At 45.9% G+C, this 21,754-nt stretch overlaps 1 protein-coding gene across 1 annotated transcript in view; it reads left to right on the top strand.

Moving 5' to 3' along the window:
* The window catches only part of NRK (Nik related kinase), a 99,041-nt gene that overhangs the window by 11,354 nt on the left and 65,933 nt on the right, over positions 1-21,754 (top strand). Inside the window, exon 2 of the mRNA XM_009889268.1 lies at positions 19,376-19,432. Within this exon, the coding sequence (XP_009887570.1) occupies positions 19,418-19,432 (15 nt within the window). The 5' untranslated portion in view covers positions 19,376-19,417. The remainder of the gene's footprint in view (positions 1-19,375; positions 19,433-21,754) is intronic.

The raw sequence follows: 21,754 nt of genomic DNA, 5'->3' as shown, positions 1-21,754 counted from the left end.
GGGGAAGGTACTATCATACTGCAATAATTTGTCATTACCAAAATAAATGTGAATATTAATGAGAATTCTTCTGACTTGCCATTCCATGAGGAGTGTTTACAACCGAAAGTGAGACCAGTAGGTAAAATACTGATGCTTTGTTGAGGTTTACTAAATACTGGAATTGACTGAATTCCATTTTCTGACTTTACAGCTGTGCAGTTGCTACAGCTGATATCAACGTTTTTGGTGCAATTTTTTCTTGCATTTCTATTGTTACAAGTGGAAACATTTTGAGGAAAAGGGCATAAGAGAAATATGTGGTGGTCTTCTGAAAATACATATTTTACTGAACTTGAGGAATTTTCTATCTTTCTTGTTTATTATGCTATGTTTTAGCATGGATTTTTCCTAGTATTTAAAAATAACAAAAGAATAAATTTACTGATTGTTTCTGCTGTAGTAGATTTGTCTACTCTTGTTTTATTCTTGGCTTTAAACCTATGAACAATTATACTAAAATATGCAACAAAACCAACATAAAATAAATATGCATATGGCTTAGATAATGGACTCTCAAATGTATTATTTACACAGATTGTCCATGATGTTGTCTTGTTATATGGAAAAAGGGAAGACCCAGGAAAAAATGTTTTTGCTTTAATATTTGCCTTTTTCCAGTCTAACATGAAATATTTATCATAACAGGCTTCTTGCAAACATTCTGCCTCCAGAAGCCAAATTATATCAGCACATAACTGATTGCCTTTTGTTAATATCGGAGGGTAGAGTTAGGTATTGTGGACCAGCATATCCCTGCTGCTCTGAAAATCAAATTGCTGTGGTGGAGTCTTCCAGTTTTTTATCAGTTATTGACAGCGGGACCTGATCCGGTCTGTGCATCTTCCTGCAGAAGAGGACAGGCAGTACCAGTACGTGATTTGGGTGCACCAAAACCTTCCTCCTGTGGGATTCCTTTTTCAAGGCATAATAGCATGGTTTAGGCTGGAAGGGACGTTAAAGACCATCTCATTCCAACCCCCCTGCCGTGGGCAGGGACACCTCCCAGTAGACCAGCTTGCTCAAAGCCCCATCCAACCTGGCCTTGAACACCTCCAGGGATGGGGCAGCCACAGCTTCTCTGGGCAGCGTGGGCCAGGGGCTCACCGTCTGCACAGGGAACAATTTCTTCCTGATATCTAATCTAAATCTGCCCTCTTCCAGTTTGAAGCCATTCTCCCTCGTCCCATCACAACATGCCCTTATAAAAAGTCCCTCTCCAGCTTTCTTGTAGGTGGTCTTCAGATACTGGAAGGCCGCAATAAGGGCTCCCTGGAGCCTTCTCTTCTCCAGGCTGAACAACCCCAATTCTCTCAGCCTGTTCTCACAGGAGAGGTGCTCCAGCCCTCTGATCATCTTTGTGGCCCTCCTCTTGACCCACCCCAACAGGTCCATGTCTTTCCTGTACTGAGGGCTCCAGAGCTGGATGCAGTACTCCAGGTGGGGTCTCACCAGAGGGGAGTAGAGGGGCAGAATCACCTCCCTTGACCTGCTGGCCACGCTGCTTTTGATGCAGCACGGGACTCAGTTGGCCTTCTGGGCTGCGATTGCACATTGCCAGCTCATGTTGAGCTTCTCATCAACCAACACCCCCAACTCCTCCTTCTTAGGGCTGCTCTCAATCTATTCTCTGCCCAGCCTGTATTTGTGCTTTTTGATGAAGGGTAATTTGTTTCCAGAGACATTAGAATATGTTTTGTCATCTCTCCCTGTGGAAGATTGCCAAATTTTGCAGGCAGGCACATTAACACTTGAAGCATAGGGTGTGCCCAGTGAACCCAGCAGTTGCGAAGCCCGGGACAGCTTGGACATCGCAGAGATGGTACGTGCCAGTAAATGTGGTGCACTCGGGATACATTGGGCTTTTTGTGCCTGTGCAGATCAGCCTAAGTAGGTCTGACGTTTCCCTGGTGCGTTGAGCTCCCAGCTCACATGCTGTTGAGTAGGTGTGCACGTGCACAGGGCATAGCAGATTGCTGGATGCCCAATTGGGACAGTTTCCTTGGCAGAAAAAGAGGTTGCATCTGGAGAAGCTACGTGTATTGTAGCCTGCTCTCCAGAAATATGCCTGAAAATAGAGAAAGGATGAAGGAATAGAGAGATGCACTAACTTTCCTTTCTTTCGGACACTTGAAAGATTTCAGTCAGAAATGTTTTGAATGGAGGAAGTCGCAAAACAAAGGCTGGAAACTCAGGTCTCTGATTGCACAGGCTGGAGAATAAAGGTTAGAGCGGATTTAGGATTCACTCTTTTCTATGTTCCTCTCTTCCTTTCTTTGCATTGTTGTTGGTTTCTAGGTGCCCACCTGGTGGAAGACTTTGCCTGACCTACTGGATCCCTGGCTTGCACGTTGGAGTTGGAGTATGTTCAGGTTGGCACAGGAGTCTGCCCGTATGGACATGCATGAGCAGTCAGGTTTCTGCGTATGTTAGCGAAGCACCTACTGCATTCATGAGGCTGTTAAAATAGTCACAACAAATTCCTGGTTAGGTTGTGTAATGTTATTTCGCCTCGCTTCTGCCAAATTCACAGTTCTCTGACCAGGGATGGAAGAAAATGGCCTTATCAGCGCTGGGGGATGCTTGGAGCCTGCATGGCACTCGTCCTATCTGTCATGCAGATGGGTTTCAAATGTCATACTGAGTAGATTAAAGACAACTTGGCTTTCTGAGCTTTTGTGGTTGCTGTATCCTGCATTATTTACATTACAGAGTTCTGGCAGACCTCTCCCTTTTGATGTTATTAATATTAAAATAGACTAATTCTTTATATTACAGAGATGGTCTTCTAGTCTGACTCTTGACAGGCTTGGCCGTGGGGCTGCAGGCACCTCGGCTGCCCTTGCGACAGAGGCAGTGCTGAGCCTTCCCCTGGGAGCTGGACCGGGGCCGGGCAGGGGTTGTGTGTGCCAGTGGAGTTCGGGATGGAGATGACTCTCTGCTGTATAAACTGTGATTATTAATGGGGAGCCTGGCTGGTTGAATCCTGTTGTGTGTAAACACTGCCTGAACTTCCAGAGGGGTTGTTCCCTCAGATTACGGGAGCGTATGCCAACAGTGGGTTTTCCTTCCTTTCTGGCTTCCTTTATTGCCAAGCAACTAGTGTGAATGTCATTATACAGCGCCCTGCTATCTGAGCTGTTCGCTGTTGACAGTCACGGCGTGATACGGAAAGTCCCCAGAGATTGCACGATGCATATTCATTCCCAGGAGTCTCCTTATAATAGTGGGAGCATGATCAGAAAGAGAAATGGGGAAGCTGCTGCTTCTGCGTTTTTCCGCGCCCTGGGGCAGGCTGCTGACTGTGCGGTTCTCTAGGTGTGTTTCCAGGAGTTGGTTGTGATCTGATAAGCCACGTCTGGCTCCTGTCCTGGCTGCTGAGGAGGACATCCATATTTGTGCACCAGCACGGGCTGAATGAAGCTTTATTAGCAAGCAGTGTTTGAAATACATGAGATGGTGCAGAGGGCATCTTAATTTTTTTAATCCCCCTTCCCTTCCCCCTTATTGTGTTTGCCACATCCATGTTTGCCATCGGCGTCGCCGTTCATTTCTGCGGATGCATTTCTGAGGTTTAGTGTGTCCAACCTGTGTGCTCTGCACTGGTTGCATGGATGCGGGTGACATTTCGTAACAGGGTGTGTGCCTGAGGCTGGTGATGAAGCAGAACAACAGCTCTCTTGAGGTTTGGCAGAAAATAGTTTCTTACGTTATTATTCTTGGCTTTTTTTTTTTTTCTTGGCAAAAACAAAAGGAAGCTTTAGCAGGTAGAAGGTTGTTGCCTTACCACAGAAACATGTTCTCGCATATGACTGCTGCGATGGCAAAACCACTAGCTGGACCCACCCTTGACTGTGGCCAACATTGGCCGTCCCAGTTAGCGATAAAACCCCGGTTCTCATTGGATCATGAGCCACATGAGCTTGCACCAGTCAGCCTTTTAATCAGAGTTAATTTCTGACTTTCCTAAAGCAAACTCTTTAACAAGAAGAATAAGCTGGTAACAGAAATAAATGGGGGTTTCCAAAGAGCTCGGCGTTCATCTCCCTCATCTTCTCTTAAAGCCACTGTGAAACTGCATGGACGGAGATGGACTTATGCAAAAGATGAGCACTTTGGAAAATGGTGTTTGCTGTGGCTGGATCAATGGAAAGGAAATGATGAACAAAACCGATGCAGGCCAGTGAGCACGTCTGCGCTTAACACAAAACATTTCTAATTAAACTGGGTCAAACCATGTGTGCAAACCAGGTCTTTAAAAATAATTATTTGGAACCTCATTTTTTCCAGTCCTTTGCACATGATATCATTTGTTTTACCTATTCAGAGTGGATATAAAATGCTAACAGTGACAGGGCAGTGCTTTATGTTCACCTTGCACTCATGTCATTACAGAATAAATGGCAAGTAGGAATCAGTGCTGGGGAGCCCATCCCTAAAGCTGGCTCAGTGACTAATTTCAGAACCCCTTCTTGTTAGGTATTTGATTTTCTATTATTCTAACCCTTCTATTATTGAATAGAGTTACTTTCTTGTGCAAAGACATCAAAAATGCGTATTTTCTATAAGCCTAAGTGGTGCAAACATGAAAACACTTTTGCAGTGTTAATGCTAAGCCTAGAGGGAAGTAGCCTACAAGCACTGATGAGGGATGGGTGTATTTATCAAAGTAAATTCTGAAGTTGTTTAAACTTCCTGGGTTTTGAGGAAAAACTAAATAGTAAAACTCACAAAATGCAGTTGCTTGCAAACTTGTCCTCTCTTATCCTGTCCTCCGCCTCTGACCTCAGCAGCCCCAATTCCTTTGTTGAGTCCTTCAGGATCTCTGCCGGTGCAGACACCCCTGGCCCTCGCTGACTCCTTAGCCGCCCCCCGGCCCTGAGCCTTCAGCAGCTGCCACCTGTGGCTATCGGTTGCCCTTTGGGCAAGAGGCAGCCTGTGCCGTGGATGGCTGCGTGCTGCCGCGCTGGCCACCAGCCTTGAGTGGGAACCACGGAGCCCCTGCTGGAGCCCTCCTCTCTGGAGGAAGGGAGCTCGTCTCCGATTTTCACAAAGGCACACAGGACTTGAATCATCCTTGGACTTTTATCTGCCAGTTTTGGTTGAAATGGGCTGACAGGTTAAAACATGGTTGGATGCAAGGGCAGCACCATCACATATGCCCTGTTTTCTTAAGAAACCTAGCTCAGCTTCTGTCTTTGATAGTGGAGGGAAGCTTCCAGTTCCATGAAATGCTATGTCCCTCCATGAACCTAAAGGTTCAGAAACTAGAGGGCAATACAAAGCACTTGGGAGGTAGGTTTTCTGGTATGGTGTTTTCATATGCTCTTCAATTATTATTTTTTTTAAGATGCTTTTGTTGTAAATAGAGACCTAGTTATTAAAATTTCTGTTATTTAAATATGTGTGTTGGCAGTGCTGTAGAGTTTTAGCTGACCCTGTGAAATTTTTCTCTGGCGCGTATTGCCAGATTTATCCTAAGGAGCAATGAGCTGTTGGTGGTGTATTTTGGCATCTGGATGTGGATGACGGAATATGCAAAGAAGCTGCAAAAGGAAGTTATTTTGAAACTTGTGGATGGTTAAACTCTTAGAGTAAATTTTAAAGTGAATGCAATTAGAAGAAGATGTTAAAGCAGACATGCCAGGTTTTATAGCTTGTATTATACATGTAAACCAGGCTTCAGGTACGTGCTGCTCCACGTTTCTCCAGCAAGCTGCTGGCATTAGCTGGGTGCCTTGTGGAATGTTTAGGTTGTTTTGCTGTTTTTTCTTTCTTGACAGCCACTTTGTGATGTGATGCAACTGGTTAGACAGGCTATTGCCATTACAAGCTGAAAGCAAGCAGATAGGGTTCAGAGCTTGGAAAATGAGACGTGGGTTTGAGACTGATTCAGGAGAAGGATTCTGGTGCAGCTTCATTGACACTGGAGATTTCATGGCCTGGGCCAGTGGATTTCAGTCTTATAGCTTTGAATATTTATGCATATGTGTCTGTGCATGTGTGCATGCGCTTTTGTCCATCGTACCTTGGGCCCTATTGTATTTGGTGGTGTACAGGTTTACCGAGATGCCATTGCTGGCTGGGAATGCGACATACCAACTGACAAATTGTGAATGAGAGGAATTCAGTCAAATCTGTATGTCCATGAATGTAAATGTATCTGTAATCCATTAGAATATCAAATGTTCTCTGTTTCTATCTGGCCTTCATCTGCAGCTTTATGAAGAGACTAATTTCCAACAGGCGGCGAACTTTGGGTAGTCATAGAGCAGTTGCTTGTTGGGTACTTTTACACAAGTGGACACACTACAATTATGGCGTAGGTTTATTTCTTCTATCACAGACTCTGCCTCAAACCTGTGACAGGATCAGTGTGAACACACCTCCGAGAAAGCACTGAATATACACACTTTTCCGGTGGAAAACTTGGTGCAAAGTGGGGTTTGTTTTGTTTGAGAAATTTGACCTTTTATGGGGCAAATTCAGATCCAATAAATTCAACAGCAGAAATTCCTGTGGACATCAGCGGAGCTAGAACTGCATGGAAGAACTCAAGCGTCAGGAGAAACCCTGTGTAGCTGCTGGTGGGAAGTCCTGGAGGGAACTGCTGGAAGCGTAGCCAGCAGTGCACCAGAGGAGGGCAGAGGGTCCCCAGCCTGTGCTGGGGCTCTGTGTTTGTTTTACCCAAATGTATAGTTCCCTATACAGTGCACTGATTCATCTTACACTGTACAAAAAGAACTCGGGCTGTTTAAACAGGGCAAGGCAAAGAGATGAGAGTTTCGAAATCTGGTAAAGCTGTTCAGTGGTGAATTGCAGGAAACTCTCGGTCCCTTTTGTGACCAGTTCTTCCAATGGTTAGCTGCTGCTTTTGCTTCATACGTGCTGGTAATTGTGCTAGCCTACATTGCTTAAGGCTCTGTGGTTCTTCAGCTGTAATGTGTTCAGCCATTTTCTTGAAATTATTCTGCAGGGGTATTTTTATTTATTTTTTTTTTTTCCTCTCAAGAGTTCTCTGTTCGTTTCTCTCTGCCGTGATTGGCTTCGATCCCTGCAAGTAATACAGAAAATTGGAAGATACGGCACTGAACAGTAACTGCTTGTAGCTGTTTAGGAACTATTCCTGCACATCTGACCTATAGTTTGCTCGAGAGGAGAACCTTTGCCAGCCACGCTTCTGCTGTACGAAGCTGAGTAGATCAGTTTAGGAAAGAAATAAAACCAAGGCTCTTCTTGAATTCAGATTTTTTCTTTAGGAAAGTGAACTTGGAAGCACCGCTCCTTCTTAATTTAATTAGAAAAGCAAGGTATACTTTACTTTTAAGAATAATTAGAAGGGTAGTCTGGTTTCATTTTGGAGAACAACTTAATACTGAAAGCCTTTCCAAACATTTAAGTAATTTTCCCTTGAGTTTTGTGGACCATCTGGCCAATAGGATTTTGGAAGGAAATAGGAATTGACTGCTGCTGCGAGATCAGTGCCATGTAGTTCGTCTCTTGCAGAGCTCATTCAGAAATCTGGAGACTGATGTGTTTTCTTGCAGAATAATTGTGTCCATTAACTCCCTCTTTATTTTTGGAGAGGATGCGTCAAATAAAGCCAAATGAAAAGGCACTGAGAGGAGATGCTCTTTTTTCCTCAGTAAGATGCTCTGTGTATATGTGTGAAAAATATGACCTTTCCTTAGGCAAACCTCAGATCTGAACTCAACAGCGGTACTCTGTAGAGTTTTTGACTTCAGAATTCACCTTGGGTGAAGAGAGTTGTAGGGAGGGTATTTGCCATGAAGTACTGAAGGAAAGGTTCAGAGACTCCAAGAGAAACCTGTGTAATGCCAGTTGTTAGCAGTGGGCTGTCCTGTGCAGCGCTGTGTGTCCTGTCTGATGCTCATCTGCAGAGAGATGTGTACCCGTGTGGTACGGTAATCTGTGCAAGAACTGGAATGAAAAAATAAATCGCCTTTAAAGTTGTTGTGGCTCTCGTCATCGATGTTGGATCTTGCTGTCCAAGCTGAGTGCCCTGCCTGCCTTAAAGCCTTTTTAAAAAAAACACAGCAATGCATTTTAACCCATGCAGAACCTCGTCCATGTTCTGCATTACATGCAAGAGAAAATTCAACCATGTTACACTTATTGTTCCCCAGAATGCTGAAGGATTTTCAAAAATTCAGTGATATAATTGCTAAGAGCTTAACGTGCACCCAAAGTTATATTTATGTGGGACAGAAAGCTAATAAAGCCTCTCTTTATTAACGTTTGTCTGGGAAGGCTGCATTACTTAAAAAGTTAGAACATGACTCTCGTAACATGAGGTTTGTAATTGCTGTGTGCAGCTTGACCTTCATAGTGAGGGTGAGCCAAAAAACCTTCCTTTGAGGGATTCCTGCTCCGAAAGTCCGGCCACCCATCAGCTGACCTCCTGCCGTCCAGCCCCGGCTTCCTTGCAGCAGGATGGGGCCGACGGGACACATTTAACTGCTTGTGACTTCATCCAGCAGAGATGTGCTGCGTACAGATTTTCTCTAGCGCCCTGTATTTCTGTAAACGGATGCACATGAGTCAGGCAGCAAAAACTCACTGGGGTGGAGGGATCTGTACCTCTCCCCAGACTTAGCTTCTCGACGGCCCCTGGTCTGCAGAACGAGAGCCTTCCAAAAGGCTGAGACTTTTTCCCTAAACTGTTTATTTTTCTGGATGAATAGACTTACGGCGCGGCGGACCTTTGCTGTCATAAATCACTGCTGGGCTCCCCAGGTGCTGAGCGGGTCCGGCTCTGTGCGAGGGCTGTTGAAGCCCTCCTGCCCGCAGCAAGAAGAGCCCGGGGTGTGTGTGTGTGTGCTGAAAACGCCCCGCATCCCCCACTGCCCCCCGCATCCCCATCGCCCTGTGCTGGGCAGCTGGGGTTCCTGCTGCTGCAGGCTGCCTGCAGACCCACCAGCCTGGGCATCCCCACGGCACAACATCCATCGGAAGAAGAAAGCCGCCTGTGTCCACGGAGCCTCCGTGCCCCTGGCAGGGGTAGCATGCCGTGATGGGGTGTCTGAGGCTGGAAACCCAACGGCGTGTTTTGGCAGCCGTTAAGAGGTGTGACAAATGGCAAAGCCCAGGATGAATGGCAAGGCTGTTGGAACTGTTATTTATGCAAATACTGAAATTTAGACCCAAAGAAATCAGGTTTTATGGAGCGTGAGGAAAAGGGGATAGCTGCACAGCCTGCTTTTCAGACCTCTCCTCCCATTCACTGTGCTGCTCTCTGAGTTGCTCTCTTGACCCACATATGGCCCCAAAATGTTGCTTTTCTTTCCTCGCTGGTAGCAGCTCCCATTCAGAGCCCTTGCAGTCACCTCTAAAGTCAAGCACCTGGATGACTTTCTGAACAGAGGACAGCTAGAGTTTCAGCGTTCATCTTCCCCTCAGACCCTCCTGAAGTATCTCCAGATACAAAACAGCTTAGGACAGATAAGGTGGTGGGAGGCTGGTCCTTCACCAGGAGGAGCTACGCCTTCGGTAACCCTGTGCATCCCCAGATGGTGCCAACCCTGAGCGTGGCAGCGGTGGGCACCTGTGAAGTTCTCTTTCTGAGCTGCACGCTGCAGCTCTCCATTTCCCACTGTGACCCACCACGGGCTACCCTGGTGTTACCTGCCCCAGGAGGAATGCTCCTGCTCTTCCTTCTTGCACATAGTTCACATTGTTCAGAAACTTCAAATAGCAGTGGGATATCTAAAGCCACACGTCTGCATCTTAGCTGAACAAGGACAAGGTGCAGGAATGGGTACTTTCCAGGTTCCTCCAAATGAGCATGGAGCTGCAGAAGATTACAGGAGATGGTCTGCTGCAGGCGCCACCCATTTAAAAAAAAAAATCTTTTTTCATATTATGACTAGCATGGTATTTTCAAAAGTGCTTAGTGCTTTGCTTGATCTTGCTAATTGCAACGTGAATGACCTTTTTGGGAGCAGGTTTCAAAATCCCAAAAGGTCCATCTCTAGTCCAGTCTTACACAAGTATGCAGTAGCCTTGAGTGGTTTGTGTTTTGCATAAGGATGGTAATCTGATCAACTGAACTGATACTGCAAAAATGCAGGTACTTAATATGTCTTTGCAGAAGGGCTTGAATTTGTTCCTTTGTTTCATTTTCTTTTCCTGCTGGTCTGCAGTCAGATACACACAAACATTAGGCAAAGCAAACAATCTGCATTTCCACTGGTACAATGGGAGGAAATGGGAACTGAAAGGATAAAAAAACCCCAACAAACTGGACAGAAAAACTGCTTCTGGTGCTTCTTGGATTTTATAGTTCATGAGGGCTGTGGCACAGACGCTTGCAGTAGTGGTGAAAAACTGTCCTTTTTTCTCCAGAGATCGAGGTGATTTGATCTGGTACCATTGAATGACCCCTATCCATCCCTCACTTCTAGCCGGTGTGGACTTGGGTAGAATTTTAAGTGATTGATAGAAGTCAGGCATTCTAATCTCTTCTCTTGGCTAATATGCTGCTATTTTAGTATATGGGAAGTCCTCTATACTACTGCCAGCTTAACTGTCTTCTATAGTGTTATGAGTTACAGTGATATTTTTCTTTGTTTAAGCATGTGACACAAATAGGGGCCCTGAGAGAAACTCATGATTTTTTTTTTTTAACATCTTACCCCTGAAATGTCTAAAACTTTATTTGAAAAAACGTTATAAAACTAAAATTTTCACTGTGTGTGAGTGCAAAATACTTACCTACTTCTGAGATGGGGGAGGAGAGAGAGAGAAGCAATGGGAATGACCTGTTCTGCACGGAAGTAGGGCAGTGGTTTTTGCTAGGAAAGGAACTTGTTTTTCACTGAATATTTGAGTAATTTTTGCTATATAAATTTGTTAACCTTTACAAAATTATCCTTTTCCGTTTGGAATGCAGTGTAACACTTTTTTTTTTTAAACAATTTTTCATTTCTTTATAAATAGTATATATCTCTAATATTTCTTCCTTAATATAATATGCTTTGTCATAAAGTGCACTGAGTGTTATTAATTAACTTTCATTCTTTATATATCTATGTGCAGACAGGTTAGATTTTGCTGTTAATGTTTTATGACCTGAGTTCTGGAGCATGCTAAATAGCGTTCAACTTCATAGTGTGGTGTATACTGAAAGTGATAAATCTTAGCTAACTTCTTGGAACACTTCTAATCATAAAGTAGAGTGGGAACTAGGATATAGGAAAAAAACCCAATAAACCTTGAAAAGCATGTCTTGATTATTCACAGTGTATTAATATTTATGTTGTTCAGCACTCTGACCAGCTGTGGACAAGGGTGATGGTACTTTGCAGCGTTTGGGTGACTTTGCCTTGCCTGGTAGGAAGACATCTGTGGTCAGTTCTGAAGGCAACATCAAGTCTAAGTCGATCAAGCAGTCCCAGTACAACCTAAGGGACTGACTGGCGTTGTCTAATGTTGGGTAGTCTGAGAGCAACAGAGGACCTTCATGTTGCTGAAGCAGCGGTCTCAGGAGCTCGTTGTGATGCCGCAGTCTGCTGCGTGCTCTTCCTCTCGATAGCACGGAGTTAACGGCAGAGAAAGCTGTCGAGCTGCTGTTGAAAGAGGATGTTTATGGAGGATAGGAAAGGGGAAATGTAACATCTGGCTATGCTGGCCAAGTGTTTTTGGGTGAGACCTAGGACTGTCTGGAAATTGGGTGCCAGCTGTGGGGGTGAAAGGGCAGATGTGTTGCGTCCACACGGTCAGCATTTAGGCAATGCAGGGGTTGTGGTTTTAGGGAAGTGCTGCACCCCGCGCTGCTGGCACGAAAGTAGGCAGCGGCGGGGAAGGGAGGGTGTGCTGCAGCTGGAGATGGAGCTGAGGGCTGCCCTGAAGGTGACCTGGAACAAGGCCCAGGCTTCCAAATCTCAGCATCTCCCCGTATCGCAAAGAAGAGAAGAAATGCTCTAGGGGAATACAGTTCTTTGATTTACAGCCCCACAATACAGCAGACATCCAGAGACATCGTGACAGAAGTGCCACCAAAGCTTTATAATGTCGATCAAAGTAGGCTTTCTGCAGCCTGAGTTGCATGATTAAAAGGATGAAATTGTAATCAAAATTATAGCTGCCTTCCCACCTGGCTGGTGTCCTGAATTCTTCATGGGGGTTTAAAAAAAAAAAAAAAAGAAACAAAACAGCCTCAAACCCAGCTTTCTGAAACTGGTAATTATCTGCCCAAGGCTGATGGGGGTTAGGGGTTTTGTGTTTTATCTAGGGGTTTTTTTGTTTGTTTGTTTTTTAAAAAAGAAATCAGAATTGATGTGGATTACATGTTAGTTTACAATGAAATGGATCATTTCTGAAATCCAGTGCTAGCATTCAGTGCACAACTGACCCTGAGCTCTGCCTCAGACCTTTAACTAACAAAAACAAGCTATAGGCTTCCAAACTCTTAATAACTTCTTCCTTGGAGTTTATTCCTAGCCTATTTCAAGTTTTGCATTACCACTGTATTTTTAGGTGAGGAGCTCCAACCATGACGACAGTGGGTTGTCTCACGTGGTACCAGTTGCTGAGATGAGGGTTAGAGACCAGTCTTCCCGGTAGAGCTCTCCTGTAAACTGTCTTCTGGGGTGACGCTTCTCAGCACCAGCCCCAGATGTGCAAACCCTGTCCACTTCTTCGCAATAGTCAAGACCGCAAGGGGACAGCAGGATGTCTGTTGTCAACAGCCTTATGCTGTAAAACAGCAGCTGCGTCAAAACTGCAGTGCAAGAGCAGCACATCTGCAGATTTTATGTTCTTGGGGTCCTCCTCCCTGCCATGCTAAGCCACCGGCGTGCTCTGGGGACCGCGCGGCAGCTGTATGGGAGCCTGCCCTTGCCTGCTGGTGGTGTGAGCAGACAAAGCTGGTGTGTCCAGGCAGGTTCTGGGGCTGGTGATAGCAAACGTTGCTCATCTCTTCTAAAGAGCTGGGTCTAAGTAGAAAAGCCCTATGTAGGTGGAAAGGGAAACAGAAAGATCATGACTTTGTTAAGGTCATGTGGAATAGGACATAGGGTTTCCTGGATCCCTATGCAGACCATTGTTCATTTGATGCATAGTCTCTTGAAGGCTTTTCTTGCGTTACCAGGATGGAAAGGGTGGAGAGGAGAGGGGCGAAAGGGTGGGTCCCATCCTTCAGGGCACCGAAGGCTGAGCTGGCAGTCTACCAGCAACCGCAGGGCTACACACTGATTTACCCGAGATGGGCTCGAACTTCAAAGTTCGTAAGTGGGTTTTGAACAGGAAACCTGTTTGCTGAAGTTCACTTTCAGTAAGAGCTTGCAGCAAAACAGCTGTGCCTTCACCCTGCTCCCGAAGGGCGGGCGGCCACAGGCTGCGTCGCTTAGCCCATAATAAATGCCTTTGGATGAGAAAGTCCTCTAGCCTTGAAAGTCCTCCATCTCCGACAGCCAGATCTTGCTTTCAAATGCAAACCTTCAATGTCCAGAGAAGGTTCCAAGAGTTGGGTTTGCGGTCCCTGCCAGCTCTCTGGGTTAGACCGGCAGGCAGCACGGTGGAGGGTCACCCGGCAGTCCTGCAGCCTTGTGCGGGTGTTGTGAGCTGTTTGTGTCCGTGCACAGCCTACGTGTGCCGCAGGTGGTGCGTGCAGTGGTGAGCGATGTCGAGTGTGTTCGATGTGAAATTGCCCTCCGCCTGGGCACAACAGTGCAAACTGGCAAGTGTCCGAGGCTTCTGACGTCTGGGAGGTGTCCTTGCACATGGGCACCTCACGGCCTCGCCAGAACCAACGCTTTTGAAGAGAGAGAAAAGCGAGGGTGTGCTTCTGGCTGCAGATGGGACCTGGACGCAGACGGGGACTTCTGCATGGTGAAACCCACTGGTTTCATGCTGCCCTGGTGTCCTGCAGCAGGCAGTCCCTGCCCCTCACGTGCGCTTTTTCCTGCTGCGGTTAAATGGGGACAGCTACATCAGACACATGGACGTTAATGAGCGCCTGTTGCCAAAAAGGAAGCGTGTGATGGGTCTGTTGTGGACTGCCTTGGCATGGTGTGCAGCACTGTAAGAGGACAGCTGGGCTGTGTCGGCCGCACGTGCAGTTGTCCACTCCAAATCCACCAGATGGGGGAGAGAAGCTGATGGGAGCTGTTTGCCACCCCTGGGGAGAAAGGGCCGTGCAGGGTCCGGGAGGGAAGCCGGCAAACCAAGCTCTCTGCATGGGACCCACCGCCCTACAGTCTCAGCTGCGTGTCACTGGGACCTTGGGTCTCTGTTTGTAATTGTGGCCCAAGCCAGGGACAGCCCAAAATTTGTGTTTGGACCTAACAGGAAGAGGTGTTGTACGTGACTGAATGCATCTTTTGGTAAATATACTTAATTCATGTAAAGCCTCTTTATCAGCTGATAGCTTGACAGCCAACGCTGATACTCTTGTTTGATGTAAATAGAAAAATACATGTCTTGACCCTCAATAGAGGGTATAGATAAGCAGTTCCTTTATCTAATTGAGCTAAAAAGATAAATACATGCCAATAGAAATAACACTGAGCGATCTGTCCTGTTCCACGTATATCTCCCCCCAGAGATAATGCATGGTTGGAGCTCATCAGAACCAGGTCTTTGGCATAAAGCACCTTCCACAAATGTGGCTGCCGTGAGCAGTACGCAGATTTGAAAAATGTGTATGTTGGCTCCAGGTTTGCTGAATGTTACTGCAGTGACTAACTGGCAACTGCAGCAGAGTTTGTGCGGAAATATTTTCTGGAGGAGACAAGGAATTCAGCTGGTCTCAAAGCTAATGGGAGAATTTCTTCCAGCTTGGATGCCTCACCGAAATGTGGGCAGGAACTTCAATTTTAGAAAGTCATTGAGCTTGAGAATTGTTCATGTCTAAGTTCTGTATGAACTTGATAGTGTTTAATGCTGTGTATTCTTGGGTGGGAATGTGGATGACTTGCAGATGGCTGTTGGATGTTTTGGCTGCATTCTCAAGAGTTGAAACCTGCTCTCAAACAGAGAATTTGGGTGAAAGATGAAACCTTTTACTCGGGAAAGGGGCCCACAGACCATTCCTGCCCTCTGCCCAGTTTCTGAGGAAACGTGCAACGGTGGATCTTGAATCAGAGCAGGCTGATTCCCTGTAATGATCTGGGGAGGATGGGCAGCGGTGATTGCACAGAGGGCTGGGAGGGCAATGCCCCTTGTTCTTCCTCCCGTTTGGATTAAATCAAAAAGGATGAACTTCTGCATGTCTCGTCACTGGAAGTAAGTGCATCAGTTGATCTCATTTAGTTGGGAAACAGTTAAACCAGCCAGTTGCTCCTCGGAACTTTAAACAAAAATCAAAACACTACCTTTCTCAAAACAATTCAGTTGTGGCTTCAGCAAAAGTAGCAATGTGCGAGTTCCCATGAACTCTGGCTAACCTCTGAGATTTATTGATAAATGAAAAAATAAGGGGCCAGGCCCTGAAACCTTTCCTTACTTAGGCAGTAGTCTCAGTGTGTTAACAAGAAGCCCAGGGCTGGGTTCAGGATGTTTACTGCTTTTAGAGATGTCAAGGAAAATGAACTCGAAACAGTTTGAAAAACCAACGTAAAGAGATCTTTGCTGTGGTTGCCAGCACAGTGATAGTTTGTGTGTTAAAGCAAGCAGAACGTGGAGCACGTTACCCTGCTGAGATAAGCTCTATGGACATTAATGGTTCTTCTTCACATGAACATGGACATCCTCTGAAAGCTTCAGCCCTCTTAGTGTGGAGTCTTGCTGTAGCACACTCGCTTTTTTGGGTGGTGGTGCTGAGTTCAATATGGTGCAGCCACTGCTTACAGGGACTTTGGGTGAGCTGTTGGGTGGCTTCGCTGCAGCCCCTTTTTTCATAACTGACTGAATAGACAGCGAAGTTCTGGGGAGGAGAAAGAATAAAATTTAGGATGTCTCCAGGGTTCTCTGATTATTTTGTTTCCACTGAGTGCACCTTTTCCTTTGGCAATATTTAAAGAAAAGGTTTTATGTTTGTATGTTGGGATGATGTCAGAGGTAAGGAGAAATGATGGTGTGCACTGTGTAATTCTGCCACATTGTTTGTTGCATACATTAGCAGGTGCAGAGACTTTTGAGATATATTGCTCTATGATAATGATAAATCCTTTACTTTGGGGAAAATGTACAACTGTAATCAAAAATAAATCTGCCAAGATGGCAGTAAAATTAGTGTCTCATGATGAAAATGTTTTTATATAGATATATAGCTGTAGATACATATTTAGCTACGCTCTCCAAGATACTTTTTTTATACACACTTTTAAACTAATTCATCCCTTTTAGATAATTGATGAAAGGTAGGTGTAAATACATAGATATATTTACACCTTTTCATGAGGTTAACCAGCAACCCTCTGCATTACCCTGCACAAATTTGGGCTGGTGGGCGAAGATGAGGTTCTTCAGCTTAATGCAACCAAGAATGTGGAACACTCTTAAAAAAGGTGTGGTAACAGTTGTTGAAAACAAATTTTTGGGAGCTGAGAATCAGAACAGACCAACAGGAATGAGTTTTTACTGCTCCTTTCCTTTTGGCCTCTTGAGAAGGGTTTGGATTCTCTGGTGGATTGAACCGTGTTCTATTTTGTTCCAGGAAAATGGGATCTGAAAGAACGTAAGGGTGTGAAGTGCATGTAATTAACAGAATTTACTTCCATGTAAGGGCTGCTTTACCCAGTCGGTGTTTGTGGCAGGTGAGCCTGTGCGTTTCCCTCAGGCTAGTAGTAACTTTGCACGGCGTGAGGAAGATACGGCACTGAAACAAGGCAGAGGCACCATCCTGCCCTCCCTGCACGGACTAAGCTCCTCTCGTCCAGCAGTCACCCCAGTTGCAGCTTTTAGGAACGTGGGAGCAGGATCAAGTTGTGCATCTCAGTTGACAGGGACACATTTGTTGTGCAAAGGTGAATCACGACCCACAAAACAAAAGGCCTTGCTGTTTTCTTTCCCATAAATGCTAATTTTACAAATTTGGGTGAGGGGGATTTAGTATTCTCATTTATAATGGTAAAAGTCAGTGAGAGCAGTAGGTTTGCATGCAGTGGGAATAACTGTGTCTGCAAAGTAACACATGTCCATTACGCAGAGGGACAAGCTGACCAGGTATCGTGCTTTGAAATCAAAACTGAATGCCAAGCCTTTCCCCCTTCCTTATTCTTATAAATATTCAATATCAAGCACAATGTTAGCCTAGTATTGATTGATTTTTTTTTTCAGTAAAGAAGCCCATCTCCATGCTTCACTGTAATTAGGAAAATCGGCGTTGATTCTTGACGTCATCCTTTGCAGAGTGTACAGCAGCCCAGGAGAGACCCATCATTTCCATGGGTTGGTCGCCTTCTATGTGTGGTGGCCAGAGACATGGAATTATCAGCGTGCTTGACTCCAGACAAACTTTGGAGTTAAGTCAGGGTGCCAGCGTGTCTAGCATGACTGTGTTTTGTGGAAGGCCCTCTCTCGCTGTATTGCCAAGACATTCAATGCCTGGAAACATTTGCAAACAATGGCCTCCGACAAAGGAGCCGCGGCTGTGCGGAGGAAGCTTGCTAACGGGGATTGACGTCAGCTGGGATGGATGCTGACCAAGCGCCGGCATCTCCAGGGCTAGTGCTGCCCATCTGTGCTCAGCTGCCGTGGGGTGCGTGTTGTGGGCCTGGTGAGGGCGTCTCCCATTTGTCTTCTGCCTCAGGTCTGTGATAGTATATAAATCCCATCATTCTAGTTTATGAGGAAAAAGCTTTGCAATCCCAGGAGTGCTTCCACAGAAAGAGGACGCTTATAAATATACAAAAACTCAGCAGGATTTAGTTTTCTGTAAAAGAAAACATGACTGTGACATATCGCCTGAGAACGAGGAAACATTTTTCTTTGATGCAAAATTGCTTAGTCTTAGAAATAACACTCGTATGCAATTTTGTGCAGATAGGACCTGGGTTGTAAAATGACATCAACCCAGCTTTTAATTTTGCAGGTGTAAATTGCACCTGCAAATCATTTTGTCTACGGACTGCAGCATTTCGTATTTGATTTCCTGATTTCCATTAGCTTACTTAACTGATGTCAGTTAGTTATTTCGATATACAGCTTTGCAGGCACTACTATTTCAGGAACAAAATTGCAGTCTCAAAGGTTCAAACCCATTTCTGAACATTTGATGGAAGCGAGGAGGTAGGACGTGTAGCCTGTCATACACACTGTTCATACAACTCTTTTGATACTGTCCTCCAGTATGAGATTAGTGTTGGCTGTCGTGGCAAAACACTGCACCTATGGCATCTGTTGAGCAACTTGATCTAACCAAGCCAAGAAACTGTGCAATTTACAGCAAGATTCCTGGTTGCGTTTATAGTACACATTCTTGTGAACCGCATCTTGTCAGTCTGAGTTGCTTTTTTAATAGCTTTATTCCTTATTCCCTCCATTTTCCTAGCTTTGTTTTCAAAACCTAGTCACTTACCTAGTCTAAAATTACCAGTTATCCGTTGCTTAGTAATGATGGTGGGGTGTGGGCATTTCACCAGTGAAGTATGCGTACGTATGTAGGCATGCACGCAGTCAAAGCCCTGGGAGAGTTCCTCCCCACCACCACAGAAGATGATATTTTAAATACAAAGCCTCTACATGCTTTTTGGGAGGTAGCTGAGATACGGTTAACTCAGCTGCAGTAAGAATTTTAAAAACTAAGCGTTTCACAGTAAAAAGCCATTTAAAAAAAAAAAAAAGGCAAGAAAGTACATACAGACTTAGTTTCTTGGCAGCCACATATGGGTTTCCAGATTGATATACTGAAACCCAGAGTTTTCTCTGTACCCTGAGGTGAACCAGAACCTGTTGGGTGGGAGGTGGGGGACAGTGCCAGCTGTCCAGTGCCTTGCTTGCCCTGCATGGGTCAGCCCGGGATTGCAGGACGAGAAGGTGATTCTGGTTGGGTCACCCTGGGCCTCTGCTGAGATCTCCTAGAAGAGGAGGGTTGAGGGGCGACAACGCCTGTTGAGCAGGAGTTGGGTGCAGACCCCTAAACTGCTGCCGCATTGTGCTTTGACAGCAGAGGTCTCCCAGCATTGCTGCTTGCTTTGTGCTAAAGGGAGAAACTCAACCCCACAGCGGTAACGCGGTTAAACTTTGGAGCATGGCAAGGGTATGGGTCTGGTAAGACATCACCAAACCTCGCCTGGGTAGTTTTGTGTCACGGAAAGGTTGGTGATACGTGATTGAAAGCAGGTACTCAACCCCAGTTGTTGTATGCTTAATTAGTTACTGCATGCATAGTTTGCGTACATGTTTTACTTACAGTCTTTTGTTTTTTTAACAGGGTCGCCACGTGAAGACTGGGCAGCTGGCAGCAATCAAAGTGATGAATGTTACGGAGGTGAGTGCAAAATCAAAAATAAAAAAGTTATTATCAAGGTGCAAGGAAAAATAAATAATCAGATCATGAGGAGGTGGATCATCTTGTAAAAGATGATCCCGTGGCATAAATTATGCTTGCTGAGCACTGGTTTGTATTTTATAAAGTACCGAGAGGTGTTAATACAGTCAGATTTTTCAATTGTACCTGACCAATGGTCACAAAGCAATAAGGGAATGCATTGCCATATGTTTGGATGGTCTATAATAACAAAGAGAAGAACTCTCATCCTGCTTATTTCTCGTGGATTATCTCTTTCCAGAGATAGCGAGTAGATTTCCTGTAGCTCGGTGCTGCCCCTGCTGTGTTTCATCACACCCTCTCCCCTCGCATGCCATCCGTTCCTCAGAGCAGCTGCCCTGACAGCTCGCAAGCAGCAACATGCTAGAAATGCAAATGTAGCACTTTTTTTATTGTTATCTGACAGATGAGAGAAGGAGACAGTTTAATTGGCCCTGTCCCCGCTCACATTTATAAAGCGGTGTCAGTGCTGGAACAGGGTGTCGAAAAAGTTGCTGGGTATTGATTTTTGTTTCTCCTTTGAAGAGCGCAGGCAGTAGCGAAGCAGCTCGCCTCCGTGAGACCGTATTAGCCTGAGCCCCGGAATGGTTGGGGGGACTCCCTGCTTCCTCCGCTCGGGTTGACTGGACGTCTGCGGTTTGGGAGGACGCACCTAGTCTCACTGTGGACCAGCTCCCCATTCTGTCCCTCTGGCAGTGTAGATACGGAGTACAAAACTCTCAAGATGAAGTTAAGGGTCCTCTTGAGATATTAAGGAAGGGTTATTGCCTGAAATATTTCTACTTCAGGGCCAAGTCTGCCAGTGGCACATCTACATGTGGTGTTTTGGGCAAGCACAAGCCAGCCTTGCCTGCTTTTTTGTATGTTTTTTGATTGTCTTGGAAGACAGCAGAACAAGTTGGTGTCTGCGTGGGCCTTGCCACGTAGAGCAGGTCCAGGACCATTCTTTCTGCTGATGGTGTAGGAATCCAGCCCTGAGCAGCCAATGGTCTGAATTGCACATTGGTTTTTTCAACTTAGGCGCTAATGTAGTGCTTTTACAAAGCGTACCTAAGGGCTGGTTTGGCTATGGCTGCTACCTTGTAAAATATGCCTGCGTAGCTGAATTGCCAGTTTTGCTCTTCTCTGTGCATAGAGGAGGGTGCGTTTTATTTAAACAAATGGTACATTAGATTGGTGGGATTTTTGCTTTTAGCTGTACAGGTACATATATTGTCAGATGCTTTGGCTTTAAAAAATGGCAGTCGCCAAACCTGAGGCTGCTGGATTTTGGAAGGGAGAGGGGAAAGGGTTTGTGTTGCAGACAGATTCCGGAAGTCAGAGCATCTCCCTGCTTTGACAGAGGACTTGATAGGGCAGATGCTGGCAGGGACTCAGAAGTGATCCAGAGCTTCTGTATGGACTTTCAGGCTTTGCTGGGTCAGACAACAGTGCGTGAGGGCGCTGGCCAGAAATGTCACTTGTGGGCCGTCACATTAACACCAGTGACAGTCCCTTCCTTGATGAAACAATTGAAGCAAGAACTGCAGGAAGGGAACCTTGGAAAGATTTCCTTCCCCTTGCTATACATAACATGGTCTCCTTTGCAAACAAACTGTAGCATCCAGTAATGCCCGCTTGCTTGGAAACAAAATTTAAATGGAGGACAACCTTGTGATCCAGCTTCAGGAGTTCAGGTTGATAGACTTGCATGTTTGTGGGAACAAACCCCAGCTGTTCAGGTCTGATTTGCTGCTTCCTTGCAGGCCAGAAAGTCAGCGTCTTACTGGGGAACCTGTCCCATTGCTGGAGGGGTGATGATAACAGATCATGCTGTCTTCACATTGAGTCACTTAATGCGAAAGCAGTTGTGGTGGTTTGAGCGTTGCGTGGTGAGCGTGTTGGTGCAGCCACCTGGAGGGGTTTCCCCGGTGCTCTTCCCCCACTGAACAAATCCAGTTCAGCTCTACTTGAGCATTTCGGCTTTCTGACCTTGGTGCGGGGTGAGCGCAGGGCGCTCTGCTGTTATTTCCACTTTCCTAACGCGGAGTTGGCTGCGTTCCCGCTGCTGGGGCGCAGGCTGGCAGACCTGCATGCAGTCCTCCCACTCTATCGCTGGTTTCCTCCAGGCCCTCGGTGATGCCTCTGGGAGATATTGGGCGACCAGAGCGGGAGTGATTCAGGTGGCTCCTGCCGGTCGCTGCGGTTCCTCCTGCAGCTGTCTGCTGTGCCCTGGGGTTGTCCTCTCCTCAGCCACCACACCTCGCAGCTCGGCGGGTTACG

The sequence above is a fragment of the Charadrius vociferus genome, unplaced genomic scaffold (genome assembly GCF_000708025.1).
Source record: "Charadrius vociferus isolate BGI_N301 unplaced genomic scaffold, ASM70802v2 scaffold7, whole genome shotgun sequence".
Classification (NCBI taxonomy): Eukaryota; Metazoa; Chordata; class Aves; order Charadriiformes; family Charadriidae; genus Charadrius; species Charadrius vociferus.
Note: the sequence above shows the minus strand (reverse complement) of the source record. Positions and strands in the feature narration are given on the sequence as shown.